Source organism: Loxodonta africana, chromosome 12 (genome assembly GCF_030014295.1).
Source record: "Loxodonta africana isolate mLoxAfr1 chromosome 12, mLoxAfr1.hap2, whole genome shotgun sequence".
NCBI classification, from domain to species: Eukaryota; Metazoa; Chordata; class Mammalia; order Proboscidea; family Elephantidae; genus Loxodonta; species Loxodonta africana.
The window spans coordinates 3,343,692-3,362,789 of record NC_087353.1 but is presented as its reverse complement, the minus strand read 5'-3'; the positions used below and the strand labels follow the sequence as shown (position 1 = coordinate 3,362,789).

General features: G+C 40.1%; 1 protein-coding gene across 1 annotated transcript in view; it reads right to left on the bottom strand.

Annotated features, from left to right (window-relative positions):
- Positions 1 to 19,098, bottom strand: part of CSMD1 (CUB and Sushi multiple domains 1) — a 1,768,974-nt gene that overhangs the window by 744,944 nt on the left and 1,004,932 nt on the right. The window contains exon 7 of the mRNA XM_064294928.1: positions 13,064 to 13,141. Coding sequence (XP_064150998.1) covers positions 13,064 to 13,141 — 78 coding nt within the window. The remainder of the gene's footprint in view (positions 1 to 13,063; positions 13,142 to 19,098) is intronic.

Here is a 19,098-nt window from a genome sequence, read left to right as displayed (position 1 = left end):
AGTCCATCAAACACCAACAGATAAACAAAATGTGGTAAAAACATACAATGTAATATTACTCTGCTATAAAGAGAAATGAAGTTCGGATACATGATACTGTACGGTTTCACTACTATAAAATACCTGGAATTGGCAAAGGTATAGAGATTAGAGTTTAATAGTGGTTACCAAGGACAGAAGGAATTAGGGAAGGAAGGAATCATCGTTTAGGAAGCATAGTGTTTTTGTTTTTGGGGATGGAACATTTGGCAATGGGTATGGTGGTCGCACAACATAACTCATTTACTTGGTTTTATTGAATTGTACACATGAAAAGTGTTGAATTGGTAAATGTTTTTATATTTTTACAACAATAAAAAAGTATTCAAAAACGTTAAAAAGAGATTGGCACCTAATGAAATTTTTTAAAGGCATTGAGTAGGCCTTCTGACAGGAGGGTGAGAGGTAATGGTGACCTGTAAAGCGGTGGGAATAAAAGTTCACTAGCTCCTAGCCCGAATCCTTCACTGAGTCTATACATGTCTTCCTGATGAGGCTTTCCATGAGTAACTGGAGGAGGAATGGACATTGCCTCTGCTCTCTTAGTATAAACAAACACACAGCACTGTGGACTCTCCTTGCATTCTCCCTCTCACAGACCGCACTGATTGCATGTCTTAACATCAATGCGATCGGCAGGATCGCCATTTATTCAATGGTGGTCCACTCATCTCTGAGTTTCCCTTTCAGTGAGGCAAAGCTATCAAGTCTTGGCAAACTGATTTTTCCCCAAAAACTGGAAGTCAGTTTCAATATTATGATTCCATGATTCTGTCAGCACTCCAATGACAGGAATTCATCTGAAAATATTTTCAGTTTTCTCCTTATGCCTTTATAATACGTTTTAAACAAAATTACTAAGGCTTAAGGGATGTGTACTTTTCTGAATTCCCCAAGGCCCTTTGAGCAATTCTTGATGTTTAATTCCAATTCTCCTATCTATCCTTATATACCGTGCCTGTATCCGCAACCTTCCAGTTGATTTCAAATCATATGAGTATCTTATGGAGGCTAATTAATTTAACTCATTGACTTTTTTTTTTTTACATATAAAATGGAAGTCTTATTTAATTCATAAAGAAATTACAATGATTAATTAATTTAATCTTTACAATTTCTGACTGAAGTTACTCAGTAACATATATTTGATTATGTAAGATAATTTAATTACACTAAAAAAGCTGTTCCTGCTTCTGACAGTTACTGAAATTATTTTAACTGTATTGACCCCTAAACACTAATAATCCCTCAAGCCCTCAGAGCTGCAGACTTTTCTCATCCAATTATATGGGAAGATTAAGTTATTTTATTTTATAAAATTCAGTAAAAACTGAAGTGATATGTTGAGCCTAAAAAAAAAAAAAAGGAAATGCTGAGATTCATGCTGTTGTTTTAGATGCGTAATCTCTAGGCTGCTTCACACTTGCTTTTTGAAACAAACGAGTGCATCGTATGCTCAGTTTGCAACTAAACGGTTCCCTTCAGTTAATCAATTATGCTCTGTATTGTATGCTGAAACTATTTAAATAGCTTTTTACTTCCTACTTGGGTTACAATTCAATTTAACTGAATCGAATCTATAATCCAAGCAAGCTACATCTTGTTTTCATATTATAATAGATGCTTTTTCTGGATATTTTAGAAATTATACATGTAAACGGTGTATTAAATAATTGATGAACCACCTAGTTTTGATTCTAGTTACCAGTGAAGCTACTCTTCCCAAATGCATCTAGACAGCCGTTTGCCTCACAGCAAGGTTTTACATAGCATTTTAAAAGATATTTTAGCTCCTGCAGTGACAAAGTCCTATTTAGAAACTGCAAGCATAATTTACTTACCTGATTTATAAAGCAATTTATGCACTCTAGTATATTTATGAGATATAGGGATGGGTCTTTGTTAAGAAAACAAGGATCTTTAACAATTGTAAAACAAAAAAAAAAAAACTCTGTATTATTACATTTTATGATGGAACACAGTAGACTGGGGCAATTATCCCTCTTGTTTTATTAAACCTTTGTACAACTGTTAGAGGTTAATGGGACCATTATTTTTCCTACTGTCAAAATCTGCTTCAGAGTAAGATCTAGAGCACTTAGTGCCAGAAACCCAGCACACAGAAAAGCAGGCGTGCTTTCTTCTGCAGCGTTTGTATTACAAATCGCTCCAGTCTGTCTCAATTCAAGTAAATCACACACTAATAGTCATGGAAATAATGTCCCCTAAAAGAAAAAAACAGATGATGCCTGGTGTTTCTGGCAATTTAATAACAAGTATAGTAATTTTAACAATATTATTATGAAACACAATGTGGTGTTTGTAGACGGGCAAAGCAACTCATATTAATTACTGAAGATTATTAACATGGGGATTAATAGAACAACAATATATCCGGTTACCTGGGAAATGATGTCCTGATGAAAATGCCAGTTGGAAATTATGTCTGCAATATAGCTGCAGAGCTTGAAACTACACAGAACATCACTTGTAGCTGATGAGATTAGAGGATGTAGCATTACTTCTATTCCCCGGGTGGCCTTCGTCTCAAAGTCCCATTAGGTAAGTCGTGCAAGCTTATTAAGAGCCCCACTCCACTCTTCTTTCCCTTTCACCCTATTCCTCACACACTAACAGTCTGCTTAAAGTTCTGAATTTCTGGAAACACCGTGGAGAGTGCCAGGGTTGTACTTCCTGCAATCCTTCAAATGCTCTCTCTAAGAGTGGCCATGTCCGAGTCATTGCTTCAGTTACAAATAGACTAGTTCAGCGATGGTATGGACACAGATAAGCCTACCACAGAATGTTTTCTGACCTACCAGAGCACAGAATTTAGACTGACAAAGAGATTTTATTACTGCAATCATCTTGTGGCAGAAACTTGGAAAAAAAAGTAATTTCTCAAAAGTTCAATGTTTCCGTCCAGGGGGTATAATTATTCTAAGACTATGGTATTTTCTTTTAGTTGATAAATTATTGATTTTGATAATAGGCATGTTTTTCTCTTCATCAATGCCCACTAAATGTCTATAAGTGAGACATTCATGTTACCAGTAATTGAAGAGGTCTAATAAAGAAGTTTTTTTTTAATAAAGAAGATACGATGACTTTGCTTCCAAGTATCCGCCTACGTCAATATCGCTTTAAGTCCTCTATTTCTGTGGATTATTACACTTTATGGGTTGAACTATTAATATTTTGAGAAATAATTCTTTTCCCTCAACACTTGATAAATATTGCTACCTTTACCATAGTACTTTTATCTGATAAATATCTACGTAAGTGGAAAAACCAAAGAACTGTAAATGTAAGTTCTTCCAGGGAAGGAACACAGTTTAGTCATTTCCATGACAGTTATGACAGCCTTGGTTTCTCCTCTCACCGTGCAACGGTTGAATGTATGAGTCCAGACACGAGCTGCAAAGACCTAGCTGAAGAAAAATACTGCAACACTTCTTCTCCTCAACACCACATGACTCCATCATTAAATTACAATTTTTTTGTGTGTGCATTCGTTGTGTGCAAGGTGTTCTTCTAGGTACTTGGTAGATATCAGTGAACAAAGGATAAGAAAGGATCTGTTCTCAGGGTTTTTATATACTATTGGGGGGAGCTGGAGACAGGAAACAAGTATGATTACAATGTTTGTGTGTATATGTATATACACATATATACGTATACACATATATAATACATATCATATATACATATATATACACGTGTATAATACATATCATATACACATACATACATATACACATATATAATACATATCATAGATACGTACACATATATAAAAACATATAGTATGTATCATATATACATACACACATATCATATATATACATATGAACATACATTCATATATATACAAATATCATGTATATGTGCATATACATGATATGTTGTGATAAGTGATAAAGATAAAAATAGAGCAGGTAACAGAAGTGCTAGGAGTTGTGGGTGGGCAAAGGTGTGTGAAGTCTAGGTAGAGACACCAGTGAGAGCCTTACAGAGAAGGTAAATTCTGAAAGAATTATCCGACAAAAGAAAGGGATGTGGCTCTTTGGGGAAGAAGACTTCAGGCTGAGGAAACTGCAAGGACAAAGACCCTGAGGTGGGGTGTCCAATGACTTTAAGGAACAGCTCAGAAACTAGCAAACAGGGGCAGGAGGATTAGGAGATGTGGGTGGGAGATAAAGAAGGTCTGTGGATTTTTGTGAAGAATTTGGCTTGATTTTGCCTGTGAGGGGAAGTCTTTGCAAGATTTTGAGCAGAGGAGTTTGATTGCAGTGATTTATTTCACAGGATCCATCTGGCTGCTGTGTGGGAACAGATTCCAGGGAAGCAAGGGCAGACAGGCGAAGACCAGAGAGGATGTTGCCATAACACAAGTGAGGGATAACAGCACTTCCGAGGCCAAGCGAACTGGTTGGCTTTTGGGTGTATGTTAAAAAGTGAGACAGCAGGGTTTGCAGGTAGACTGGAGACCAAGGTGACACAAGATTTATGCCCTGAATGATGGAAAAATAGTTATCTTTTTCTGAGATAGGTAAAAGTGCAAGAGATAACCAATTAGACATCTGTGCAAAACTCTTGAGTAGATGGTGAACAAAAAGGTCTGAAATTCAGGAGAGAATTTCAGCGTAATGTTCCCAACATGTCTAATGTGTTCCTGGTGTCAGTTTTATTCCATAAGTGGATCATGGAGGAACAACTTTCCCAACATTAAAAAAAAAAGTCAGGATAGTATTTTTTTGGTCTCTCATTTTAACTCTACTGATGAGAATTAATGGTTTCTTTTTTCCTTTTCCTTTAGTCTCCGCACATCCCTATTTAAAGAGTGAGGACTGATCCTCTTGTGCTGAGCCCGTGGTTGGTGATTATATCGCTAGGCTTAAAAAACTTATTCGACAGCAAGAAGCTGGCAAGGCATTAAGATTAAACCTTTCTTACCAATTGGAACTTAAGAAAAATAGGATCTCATCCATAGGTATAATTTAAGAAAACTAAAACTATGAATATAGCAATTATAGTGATAGGTGGATAAATTTAGTATGACCCAAGGCCGATTAAGAAAAATCTTTTATTACAGTGTATTTTAGAAAATGGATTAACCAGTCATGCTCTTTTAAAAAGATAATTCAAACGTTCTACAGTTGTGATTGCATCTTTAACTTTACAAAGACATCATTTGCTTTGAGGTTCTAAAAATGGAGCTATGAAAGTTTTAAAATCTGCCCTTCCAAATAATTATATCTAAGACAAAAGAAAAGACAGAGAAATATGGAACCAGTGAGTGTCCTTACAAAAGACAATGTAGATCAATTGCTTTTCATTAATAGGACTGCCTATTTGGAAACTTGGAATAGATATCATTCTGTTTTGCTTCAGGTATTTTTCCAAGGCAGAAAAAAAAATGCCCATAGAAACGAAGAATAATGAAAAGAATCTTTCGTAGTTGAATGTAGAAGAATTTCAGGGGCATTTATTTCATTATGTTCCATCGTTATTTTTCCCAAGGGTTTATATGACGATGCATTACATTGCTCAATTTTTCCACACTTTGTTATTTGGTTCCATATTAAATAACGTTTCTGAATCAGCTGTTCTCTCTTGCTTGAGTGTGAACTGTTGTAACTGCAAATGCTTAGTACACAACAGGTGCCCATCGTCATTTCAGTGAGTTAGAGCAGATCAATATGGAATTTGTAAAATCATTGGTCTTTAACTTCACATTGGGGGAAGAAAAAGTCTCCAGCTCAAAAACCACAGCCAAGGCTTCAGTCTACCTTCCCTACAAATGTTTATATGTTGGGATTAGAAGGGCACTAGCAGGTTACCTAGCCTAGTGATGTTCACACTTAGAGTTGCTAAATTTGCACTCTGCCAAGGAGAATGTCAAAAAGAAGAGCGAGAAGAAACTACATATACTGTTTCCAGAATTTCAAACTAGAGAATGGCAATTTCATAATCCTTTAAAATTGAAAGGATTTAATCTCAGAATAAAAACTAGCCCCCCAACCCCACCCCATCAATCAGTGACCACAAAGAATACAGGGTGAGGGTTGTTTCTAAAATCTATTCTGGGTGCCCTTTCTGTAGCATGATGTTGACCATTGATGTTGTAATTCTTTCAAAGCTTAAAATAATTACAAATTTAGAGAATAAGCAACATTAATACCTTAATTACCTGCGAATTTTTTTTCTTTTAGAAAACATTGCTTGATTACAAAATTATGAAAAAAACAAACTTCCAAATTTTCTTCTCTTTCTAAGGGTTAATGTAGGAAATTGCCTTCACTACACAGGAGACTTGAAATATCTTCACAGCCTTCCATTACCCCATGCTACATGGTTAGGTTTAGGCATGTTAATGATGAAAATGAATTAAAAAACGGTAAAAATAGCTGCCTTCTAGTTGCTTACAACCCTAAGTGTGTCATAATAGACCTGTGCTCCATAGGGTTTTCAATGGCTGTTTGTTCACAAGTAGGTCACCTTGCCTTTCTTCCGAGACACCTCTGGGTGAACTCGAACCTCCAACCTTTCAGTTAGCAGCTGAGCATGTTACGGTTTGCACCACACAGGGACGTCGAAGTGAACTGCTGTTGTTAGCCCTGAGCTGGTGGTAACCCATGTACAACAGAACTAGATCATTGCGATCCATGAGATTTTCATTGGCCAATTTTGGAATTAGATCGCCAGCTTCTCCTCCTAGTTTGTCTTCGTCTGGAAGCTCCACTGACACCTGTTCAGCGTCACAGCAACCTACAAGCCTCCACTGACAGATGGGTGGTGGCTGCATTTAAAGTACATTGGCCAGGAATCGAACCTGAGTCTCCTGCATGGAAGGTGAGCATTCTACCACTGAATAACCACCGCCCTCCCAAAGTGAATTAAACGAACAAACAAACAAAAAAACTCACTGCAGTCAAGCCAACTCTGACTTCTAGTGCTCCTACAGGAGAGAGCAGAGCTGCCCTATAGGGTTTCCAAGGGGTGGCTGGTGGATTCACTGCACAGGAGACTTGAAATACCTTCACAGCCTTCCATTACCCCATGCTGTGTGGTTTTTTTTTAGGCATGTTAATGACAAAAGTGAATTAAAAAGCAGTAAAACTTTTCCAACTGCTGACCTTTTGGTTAGCAGCTGTAGCTCTTAACCGCTGTGCCACCAGGGATCCTCCCAAAGTGAATTACTAGGGGTTAATTGGTAAGACGAAATCAAGACTGGATGAGGAAACCGACTGGCTTAGTGATTCCAATACAAAATTCACAAATGAGTCATCGGATTAAGAGGTATATAAGAGAGAATCTGTAGAGATTTTACTGCATAACACAGAATTATTTTTTCCTGTACTTTCATTCATTGATTCATTTATTTAGTCAGGAAACACTTGCTAAGTACTGAGTATGTGCAGATCCTGGCAGCTTTGACTGTTGGAGGACAAAGAGGAGTGCTGTGCAACTCAGTGGAGGCCATCAGTTGGGAACCAGGCTTCCTCAGAGGAAGGCAAACTCCAAGGAAGTCCTCTGGGACCAATGGTACAATCAAGGCAGATCAAGGAAGAAAATACAAACTGGCCAGCAAGGAAAAGTGCTGAGAAGAGGCTAGAATCAGGGACACTGTGACATACCCAGATACGGGCACTAGTTATCTCTCAAATGAAACAACAGGGAGTTTGTTTTTAATCTATTTGTATTAACTTGTTAATGTACAGTTTACAAAACCCTTGCTTACTTCTCTTAGAATACATACCACATTAATCTAGTATGATACATAACACATAGTATCAATATTGTAATTTTGCTTAATTATTATAGCGTTATTAGCCTTCCATCATTAAATTGCAAATTCCTTGATGTTGCTTGTCAAACACTCCCACCTCTCCTTCTGGGCTCTCTCTCTTCTGGCACTTGCTTATATTCCTGGATGTTACTCAGAGGACACCCTGAAGAGTCAGCCGAACAGGACTTAGCTTGGATCTAATACAGCCAAAAGGCATGGGTTCCTTGCTTTGTGCTGTGCTTTGTTTGTATGTTTTTAACTTCTCAACTGGCTGCTAACCAAAAGTCTCCCAACTGCTCCTTGGAAACCCTATGGGGCAGTTCTCTGTCCTATGGGGTTGCTGTGAGTTGAAATCGACTTGACAGCAATAGGCTTGGTTTGGTTTTCACTCAGGCTAAAAACAAGGGGAACAATCTGGTCCTGAGAAAACAAAGGAAAGAGTCATAGAGTCACTCCTTTGGGAGGAACATTGACTCTGGGCCTTTAGACCCTGGACCACAGCCAGCTTGACTTTGCTGGAAGGAAAGTCCCTCGGTGGAGCAAAGGATTAAGTGCTGGGCTACTAGCCAAAGTATGGTTCAAACCCACCCAGAGGCACCTCAGGAGAGAGGACTGGGAATCTGGATCAGAAAGGACACACCCTTGAAAGCCCTATGGAGCAATTCTACTCTCCATGCGTGGGGGTCCCCATCTTGTCAGAATCAACTTGATAGTAACCAACAACAACAACAGCAGGAGAAATAAATACCCTGAGCTCACATTTATGTTTGCCACCAGTATCTGTGGGGGATTCCCACTGACAGAACACAATCCAAACCCAGAAGAAGGGTGTTATTGTTATAGTACTTCCATGTCAGGTTTAGGTAAAGAGGCATTTGGTGAGCTTCTCTGAACAGGAACTGGGCTTGAATTTGGAGTAAAAGGATAATTGTATGGTTATTGTTGTCAAGTTTCTAATGAAGAAGACATAAGCAAATAAGTAAAAAATCAATATAGAATTAAAAAAATACTAAGGTAGTGGTAAGCAGACCCTGTGTCAGACTCTGTACTAAGTACTTTTTATGAATATCATGATATAACCTTACCGAATCCATCAGGTGGGGGAACTAAGACCGAGGGCAGTCACATAACTTGCATAAGAGGAACTTGTATGCTGTATTAAGGGGCTTGCATTTCATCTCTAGAATATCAGGGGCTTGCATTTCATCTCTAGAATATCAGGGGCTGTAGTCTCAGAGATGGTTTAAAATTAGGGAAGCTATGCATCAGGGTTGTATCCTTTCACCATATATATTCAATCTGTATGCTGAGCAAATAATCTGAGAAGCGGGACTAAATGAAAAAGAAGGTGGCAACATCATGATAAACAGAGAAGGTTGAAGTTGTCAAGGATTTCATTTTACTTGTATCCACAATCAATGCCCATGGAAGCAGCAGTCAGAAATCAAAAGACATATTGCATTGGGCAAATCTTCTGCAAAAGATCTCTTTAAAATGTTAAAAAGCAAAGATGTCACTTTGAGGACTAAGTAAGGTGCCCCAAGCCATGGTATTTTCAATCACCTCATATGCATGTAAAAGCTGGACAGTGAATAAGGAAGATAGAATAAATATTGATGCCTTTGAATTATGGTGTGGAAAAATATTGAATCTACCACGAACTGCCAGGAGAATGAGCAAATCTGCCATGGAAGAAGCACATTCAGAATGCTCCTTAGGAGCACGGATGGCAAGACTTTCTCTTAAGTACTTTGGAAATGTTATCAAGAGGGACCAATCCCTGGAGAAGGACATCACGCTTGGTAAAGGAGGAAAAAGAGGAAGACCTTCAACAAGATGGGCTGACACAGCTTCAACCATGGGCTCAAACAGCAACGTTGTGCAAAAAGTTTCTATGAATCAGAAGCGACTTGACGGCACCTGCAACAGCAACACAAACCTACACAGTGTCACTGTACGTGCAAATAATGCATATTATCTTCATGGAAAAAAAAAAATGGAAAAGTCTCATAAAAATGGTAAAGGACTTATGAGAAGCAGAAAGAGAAAACGGGCTTCATCGCTTCATACCTGAAGGCTCACACAGTTTACTGGAACAAGTGCACACCTGGGTACTTGGGGGCCCATGTCTGGGCACCGGGGAGCCCGTGTCTGGGCACCGGGGGGCCCGTGTCTGGGTACTGGGGAGCCTGTGTCTGGGCCCTGCCTACTATGGTTGGCTCTGGAATTCCAGGCAGTGCCTTCATTGGTCTGGATCAAGTCTTCTCTTGTGTGAAGTTAGGTCCCCATACCATTTAAATTCTTTGCTGACTTACTAGGAGCCCTGGTGGTACAGCAGTTAGGCATAGGGCTGCTAGCCAAAGGTCGGCAGTTTTAATCCACCAGCTGCCCCTTGGAAGCTGACTTACTGCATTCTTTCATTCTGTCTATGGCGAAGTTCAGACTGAATACAATTTATTGAATGTCCACTATGTGACATGTACTAGAGTAGGCCATTTACAAATATCTTAGTTTATCTCCATGACAACTCTATAAAGAAATTATTACTATTTTAACTTTATAAATTATGAAACTTGGACTTGAATAAGATAAATATTTCTACAACTATTAGATCCATATCCCTCTAGCTCCAAAGCCTATGTCCTTTCTTCAATGAAACAATTTAGTTTTCTCAGTCACAGCTTCCACAGAAGTTACGTGTTGCCGTCTATTACGTTGCTGGTTGTAGAAGGCCTACGGTTTGCTCATTTCTTCATATTCCTGTAATGATTAACACTTATGTCTGGCCAAAAAAAAAAAAAAAAAACCTTAACGCTTTTGGGAGAAAGCACAGAACACTTTCTAATACCAAATGAATAATTACGTATTTGTCAATTTGTGTTCAGAGAAGGACAGAAGAAATATTTTCCTTATCAAAAAAAAAAAAAAAAAAATCTGCCTAAATGTTACCCTTGTAGATACATTGGATGTCTAATTGATTTGTTGGCTGCTCTGATATTGATTTGCTGCAAGAACTTCAGCTGGTGTGTGGCGCCCACAGCCACATAAAGCTTGGGATAATTTCCACAGGGTTTGTACACCGTCAAAAATTCCGTTGTAAAATTACTGTACTACTGTATCTCCCACTCTGCCAAACAACCTCAACTACAAACTAACAAATATTAAAACCTGATTTTTAAAAATCCTTTCTTACACTCCCTGTCCTTCTGTTACTTCCAAACTTTTAATTCTTTTTAATTTTACTTTTTATTGCCAATAATTATATAAATATATTTATTTTTAAGAAGACATTTGCCATTTTGACATTTTTTACATATATAATCTTCCCTCTTTTTTGAGTTCCATTCAAAAATGACACTATGATTATAGCACAGAAAGTGTAAAACAAAACATTGTGTGCATGTGACTGAAGGACTTGAGTCTCAATCAGAGTTCAGGGGCCCTACCCTTCGTTTCAAGGCCACATCTTAAGGGTCTGTGTCTACATCGGTGTTCTCCAAGTTCCACAGGATATGACAATTGTACAGAGTCGAAGAACTATCGTTACCAGGCAATCGACAAAAAAAAAAAACCCAGTGCCCTCGAGTCAATTCCAACTCATAGCGACCCTATAGGACAGAATAGAACTGCCCCATAGAGTTTCCAAGGAGTGCCTGGTGGATTTGAACTGCTGACCCTTTGGTTAGTAGCCATAGCACTTAACCACTATGCCACCAGGGTTTCTAGGCAATTGACAGGAAACCATAAAATATTGACAAACCAAAAGTGGGTCAATCTATGATGCAATTTTCAAAAGGTTTTTATTGTTGTTTGCTTTTCTTTAATTATTAGTTTTAATGGAACATATATCTCAAAACCTTATGGGAAAGCCCAGTATGTAATGCAGATAAAAGTAGAGTTAAATAAACTGAGGAGATTCCACATATCCATCCCTGATGCTCCATCTCCATTAACTGCTCCAAAAAACCAAACCAAGTCTACTGCTGTCGAGTTGATTCTGATTCATAGCGACCCTATAGGACAGAGTAGAGCTGCCCCATAAGGTTTCCAAGAAGCAGCTAGTGGATTCTAGCTGCGGACCTTTTGGTTAGCAGCTGAGCTCTTAACCACTGTGCTACCAGGGCTCCTATTAACTGCTGGTCACTGAAAAAACAAAATACGTAGGTCCAAAACACCGAGTAAAGAACATCAAGACAACAAGTAACTGGAAACTGCAGAGGGAGAGGTTACTAGAAATGGCTACAAAAGACAAAACAATAGTTGAAAGTCTATCTCAAGCACGACGCCACAGGAAATGACCAAGCTGGAAGTAAACCTGCCGGTCTCCATCTAGTGGGGACAGGTGAGCACAAGGCCAAACTGTGACACAGTAAACATTGTAACAGAGGCAAGACCACTGCACTAACACAGGTGAACACATGTGAACAGGTGAACTGTGACACAGTAACTGCTGTAACAGAGGCAAGACCACTGCACTAACACAGGTGAACACATGTGAACAGGTGAACTGTGACACAGTAAATGCTGTAACAGAGGCAAGAGCACTGCAGACTCATACATAACAGAACAAAATGTTGTCCAGTCCAATGGTCCTAAATAATGCTGAAGGGGGTGTCAAGGAGGGAAGTCCAGAAAACCAGGTGGTAGAGGATACTCCGTTGAGTCAGTAACTATCTATTGAGTGCCTGCCGTGTGCTGGAAATACATGAATGCGACCAACCGAGAAATGGTTTTCATGATCTTATTTCCTTTTTGGAATGATGTAGGACAACATGCTAAGGGTATTTTATTCCTCAGGTGGCAGATATTTGTAAAAATTTTAACAGGACAATGACAAGGCCAGATTTCTAATTTAAAAAGATAAGCCTGGCAACATAGTATATGTGGGGTAGACTAGCATGAAAAGACCTGGGAGCAAAATGCCTGACAGCATACCATTTATTCAGGTGCAAAATACCGAAGGTCCAGACTCAGACAGTGACCAATAAGGGCAGCCAGGTGAAGACAGATTTGAGACACATTTGGAAGGGAGAATCAAGACAACACTCTTCCCCATTGACGTGAAATTACTGTATATTCTTTCTCCCAGAAAATACTTTTGAAAGTAGAAAAGTGGAGAGAGAAGAAGTGGAAAAGCAGTTTATAGAATTACTTCTTAACTACTTCATTCTCTCTTCTCCTTTCCCCTTTAATTGGCATATCAATCCTCATAGAGAAAGAAAGAAGACTTACAGACAGAGTTTTTATGGCTACTGTCCTTGCTGGGAAGCATCTTGACTCCTCTTGACTTCAATTCAATTGCCTTTTTCACTGGAAGAGACACAATAAAGCCGTTAGTAGGTAAGATTTGGAGAGAGATCATAAAACAGTGTCAATCTCTCACAACATTGCCAGTCATAGCTGCTTCCCTACCAACCTCTGGAAAATGGGACACGTTCTAACAGGTTAACGACGCAGAGCAAATGAAGGATAAGAGCTTGTGAATAATTAATGTCAGGCTATGAAGCAGCAGGATCATATCTTACAGCAGTGTCAGAAGCTAAAAATAATATACGATGCAGTTTACCTTACACATCCAAACTTATTTACCACTGGTACAGGCAAGTTCTACAAATCATTATTATTTTACCAAAGCACTCAGCAAGATTGCCTTCTAAATTTATTTGTAGTGATGACAGCATTTTCACAATTTGCTATATTCATGAAAAATTTCAGGTAAAAATCCAAGTTGCTCATTCATTAATCCACATAGTCATTTAATCACTTAAAGCTTAGCTAATATGTATTGATTGGGACTTAGTGCAGAAAAGTATTTTCTAAGTGTTGGGAATGAAATGCTAAATGGGAGAGTATTAGTCCTTCTGAAAGGTCCCTGAGTAATGCGAACAGCTAACGTGCTCAGCTGCGAACCTTAAGGTTGGAGCTTCGAGTGCTCCAAAAAGGTCTGGAAATCTACTTCCAAAATTTAACCATTGAAAATTCTGTGGAGCACAGTTCTACTCTGACACACATAGGGTCACTGTGAGTCAGAATCAACTCTACAGTAGCCTGTAGTCCTTCTGGACAATTTACAACAGGCAATGCAGATGGCGTATGTGATACCGGGTTCTAAAGTCATAATTCTAAGAGTTAAATGAGTTGCTTGGCTGTCTAGCTCATGCATCAAACATCTTAAGAAGATAGACTTTTCTAGTCATTTCTAGGAGGGAAAACTGGGGAGGGATTTGGTGGGAAGAAAATAGAGAATAATCTGAAGCCATAAAAAAACCTTACAGTTGGCTTTATTAAGTAATCAGTTTAAATATTGTGATTTACAAATGGAGTCCTGGTGGCGCAGTGGCTAAGAGCTCAGCTGCTAACCAAAAGGTTGGTAGTTTGAATCCACCAGCTGCTCCTTGGAAACCATATAGGGCAGTTCTATTTTATCCCGTAAGGTCACTATGAGTTGGAATCGATTCCACAGCAATGGGTTTGGTTTTATTCATATTAGGAAATCAAGGCTCATAGATTTGTTGAAGTTACATAGGGAGCAAGATCTGGCATTTGAACTCAGATCTCCTCGCGTCAAATCCAATCCCCTTGCCTTTGCAGTCGGCTAGCTTGAGTGTGCAAGAGCCCTGGTGATGCAGTCTTGTGCGTAAACCAGAATATTTAAGTTGATTGCTTAATAAAGCCAAGCAGGAAGTTTTTACAGCTGAGCACCCCTGAAAAGCCGGTGGTCCAAACCCACGAGCATCTCCGTGGGAGAAAGACCTCGTGATCTGTTCCTGTAAAGGTTCCAGCCAGGAGAATCTTATGGGACAGTTCTGCTCTGTCCTGCTGGGTCACTCGGACTTGGCTTTGACTCCAGGGCACACAACAACAGGCCAGTGTGGGAAGGAGTGGAGCTAGGAACTGTAGTCCGTGGACTGCCTGAAAGGGGGGAAGATCTAAACTCCAATAGCACTGGTCCTGGGCTTTCTACCCAGTTCCAAGTTTTGATTCACACCAATCCAGGTAGTAGACAAGGAAGCCAACCTTTACAAACCTATCATGTCCCAAGCACTGTATAAATGCTTTACAAACATTTCCCATTTCAGCTTTTACAATAACTCAGTGAGGGATGGATTCCTATGTCCTACCCCTGGCCATCCAGTCAATTCCCACACATAGGATCCTACAGGACAAAGTAGAACTGTCCCACAGGGTTTCTAAGGTTGTAATCTTTATGGAAGCAGACTCCCACATTTTTCTCTCATAGAGCGGCAGGTCGGTTCCAATTGCCAATCTTTTCTTTAGCAGCCAAGTACTTAACCACTGTGCTACGAGGGCTCCATGTCCATGTTACAGATAAGGAAATAAGTGATTTGCTAAAACTCGGTTATTCTTAAGCAGAACCAAGATTTTAATGGTTGTCATTGTTAGGTACTGACGAGCTGGTTCAGACTCATCGTGATCCCACGTATAACAGAATGAAACACCTCCAGGTCCTGTATCATCCTCACAATCGTTGCTCTTTGAGCCCATTTTTGCAGCCAGTGTCAGTCCATCTCACTGAGGCCTGCCTATATTTCGCTGACCCTCTACCAAGCATAATGTCCTTCCAAATCTTCGACCCTTTCTACTGTGCCACTCTGGGAAAAGGGAGAAAGCCACATCTGGTTTGCCTTCGCTCTACTCTTTCAGACACTCCACATTTCCTGTGGAGGGACAAATAGGATGAAACCTTGTCCTATTACTCACAGGCTTGCCATCCCTAGCATCTAACCTGCACCCCCAAGGAAAAGATAATGGCTTCACCAAACAAACAAAACTGCCCAGTTTGTGGGGAGGAGAGGAAGAGGAAAGGTCTTCATGAAAAACAAAAGAAAGGAGTCTAGGAGAAAAGTGATAGTGTTTCCCTTTTCCTCTTCATTTCTCTCCTTTGTTCCCCTTCCTTTCAGATTTCCTTACCTTCCATCCCCTACGTCTCCTCCCTTGGTCTAGGTTTTTATTTATTTGTTTCCAGAGAGCAGACTGGGGTGGGGAGACTAAGTGTTACCTTTGTGTATTTGCATTGGTCTGATTGCTCCCTAGTCTTAATACAATTCCCTCATTTTAGCACGGGAAAATGGGAACCAGACGGAAACAGGCCATCAGCTTCTGCCCCAGCCCTACAGCCCCTTCTTCTAACCCCTTGATCCAGAGGCCCTCAAAAGAGGCTCCTCTAGGCCCCCCCACAGTCCTTCTGCAGAGCCCAACCTAGAGCCCAGTGTCCCTCATCACTGGCTCAGAAGCAGAGGCCTCCAGCCTTTCTCCCTGCCTAGGACACCCGAAGAGAAGATGTGCTTTGGACACCTTAAATCAGGATTCAGAATGCTTTTGGTCAGGAAACACAATTTTTAGCCATGTTCAGATGAAGTAGGCACAAGATCCATGGGGGGAGACCTAGTGGTGCAGTGGTTAAGAGCTCGACTGCTAGCCAAAAGGTCAAAGGATATAATTCTGATGCACACCTTTCCTGATTTTAGACCATGCAGTATCCCCTTGTTCTGTTCAAATGAAAGTCTCTTGGTCTATGTACAGGTTCCTCATGAGTAAAATTAAATGTTCTGGAATGTCCATTCTTTGCAATGTCATCCATAATTTTTTATGATCTACACAGTCCAATGCCTTTGCATAGTCAATAAAACCCAGTAAACATCTGTCTGGTATTCTCTGCTGTCATCCGAGATCCATCTGACATCAGCCATGATATCCCTCCTTCCATATCCTCTTCTGAATCCAGCTTGAATTTCTGGCACTTCCCTGTCAATGGACTGCTGCAACTATTTTTGAATTATCTTCAGCAAAATGTTACTTGTGTATGATATTAATGATATTGTTCGATAATTTCCAAATTCTGTTGGGTCACCTTTCTTTGGAATGGGCACAAATATGTCAGGTTGTTGGACTGTGGTGGCCTGTGTGTTGCTATGATGCTGGGAACTATGCCACCAGTGTTTCAAATACCAGCTGGTTCACCCATGGTGGACTGGTTTCAGAGGAATTCCACACTAGGACTAGGAAGAAGATCCTGGTGGTCTGAAAAATTTGGCCAGTGAAACCTTATGAATAGCAGCAGAGTGCATAGCGTATGAGGCCAAAAGGCACAGTAATGACAGAGGCTGTCAGGCACTAAGAGACGGGTTCTTGGGCCTCACACACTCAGGAGGCTCATGGGATGTCATGAAATGGGGGTGTGTGTATGGTGGGATGAGGTAGGAAGGGGAAGGAACTCCAGTAGGGAATGATATGGAACATCTGCTGGCTACGTGAAGAAAGGTCTCAGTGTACATAATTTAACATAAATAAAGAAATGTGTTTACTGATCTTTGGGAGCAAATAACTAACCATTACAACATAATGGCAAATTGGTACTACCTCCACCTAAACAAATGTTAATTTCTTTTTCCAAAATATTCTTATTCACGTGGTCTCCTTTGTTTTGATGAATTTACACATAATTAGGAGCCCTAGGGAAACCCTGGTGGCACAGTGGTTAAGAGCTACAGTTGCTAATCAAAAGGTCAGCAGTTTGAATCCACCAGGTGTTTCTTGAAAGCTCTATGGGGCATTTCTACTCTCTCCTATAGGGTCACTATGAGTCGGAATTGATTCAATGGCAATGAGTTTGGTTAGGAGCCTGGGTGGTGCAGTGGTTAAAGCACTTGGCTGCTAACCGAAAGTTTGGGGGTTTGAATCCACCAGCTGCTTTGCGGGAGGGAGATGTGGCAGTCTGTTCCACAAAGATTTACAGCCTTGGAAACCTAATGGGGCAGTGCTACTCTGTTCTGTAGGGTCGATGTGAGTCAGAATTGACTCGACAGCAGTGGATTTGGGTTTTACATATTTAGCAGAATATGAAGGATATAATCCCTCTTGGCATAATTAAAAAATGTTTGGACTTGGATTTAGAAGAATCTTGCCACCCTACCAGTTGATCTATTCCTGTAACCTGGGACAAATCACTTAAACAGTTACCTCTCAGTTGTGAAATCCTTTTACATTGGGGTAAAGGTATCTTTCCTGTTTCACTAGGTTAGCAGGTGAAGAGTGTGAGGGGAATTTATAAAACTTTGGAGAACTCTGAGCATTAGGGTGGCTTAGAAGTGAGGAAATTACCTCAATGTGTTTATGTGGCTCAAGCAGGTAATTATTTTTAGAGACGTAATTAGGACCAAGACTCCTCAGAGCGAAGCCAGTTGTGGTGGGCATGGAGATGCACCGTCAGACCCCACATCAGGGAAGGACTTGCGGGGGCGGGGTAACCTTCAGCTCTCAGCCCCTTCATGTGACAATCACCTCACCTAAGGTTACACCATTCCGTGGGTGAACAACGTTCAAGGACTACTCAAGGTGAGAGTATAAAGGCCCAATGAGAGACAAGTCTGGCCAGTGAGAGACAACTCTGACGTGCTATTTCAGTGCCACCTACCCTGTGGGTTAGGTGAAAACGTTACTGAACCTCCACCCCACCACAGCCCAGCTTTTCCCTCCACCCACTCCTGCTTCCTTTCCCTCTCTTCCCCAGGTGTTAATCCCAAAAGACACTCCCTAATAAACATCCTGCTGGCTCAGTCAGCTTCCCAAGGAGCCTGACCAAGGACACCAGTGGTCTGTCTCTTCCTCTGTGTTTTTTCTCATCCTATCTCTGTGTTGTGGGAAATGGGATGCAGAATCCGCTCTCCATAGCCATAGGGCTGCTGACCACACATTAGGATTGCCCATCTGAAATCTTCCTAGAACAATATTTTAATTTGAAATGGTAAATGCTTTCACACGCGTCTACCATCAGCTCCGTTTTCTTGTGCTGAAATAACTTTATCTTAAAGTTACTCAGGAGAGATGAGAGGCACACACGATAAAGAACAAAAAGGAGAATCAATGGAAGACAACAGAGAACATAAAATGTCACAAAAAATAAACAGATAAAACAAACAGAAGTCGATTCACACAGAAAATAAAAAGAAAAAAATGAGTAGCCTTCAGGGTGCGATAAAGGTACCTGAATATATAGGATTTTATCTGAGAGTCTGATGAGTTTATCAATGCCTTCGTTTTACAAATAAGTATATATAGGTCTGAGAAGTTAAATATCCAGCAGAGTGTTTTTTTTTTCCCCCCAATAAAATCGTTCTGTACTGGTGTGGACTATCTGCTCCACTGAATTCTAATTTGTTTCAGGTCACTATATCCCCTTATCAGACAGCCCTGGTTCTTGGCAAAATTGTAAAGAATAAGAAGTTGACTTCTGTACCCTCAGTCTG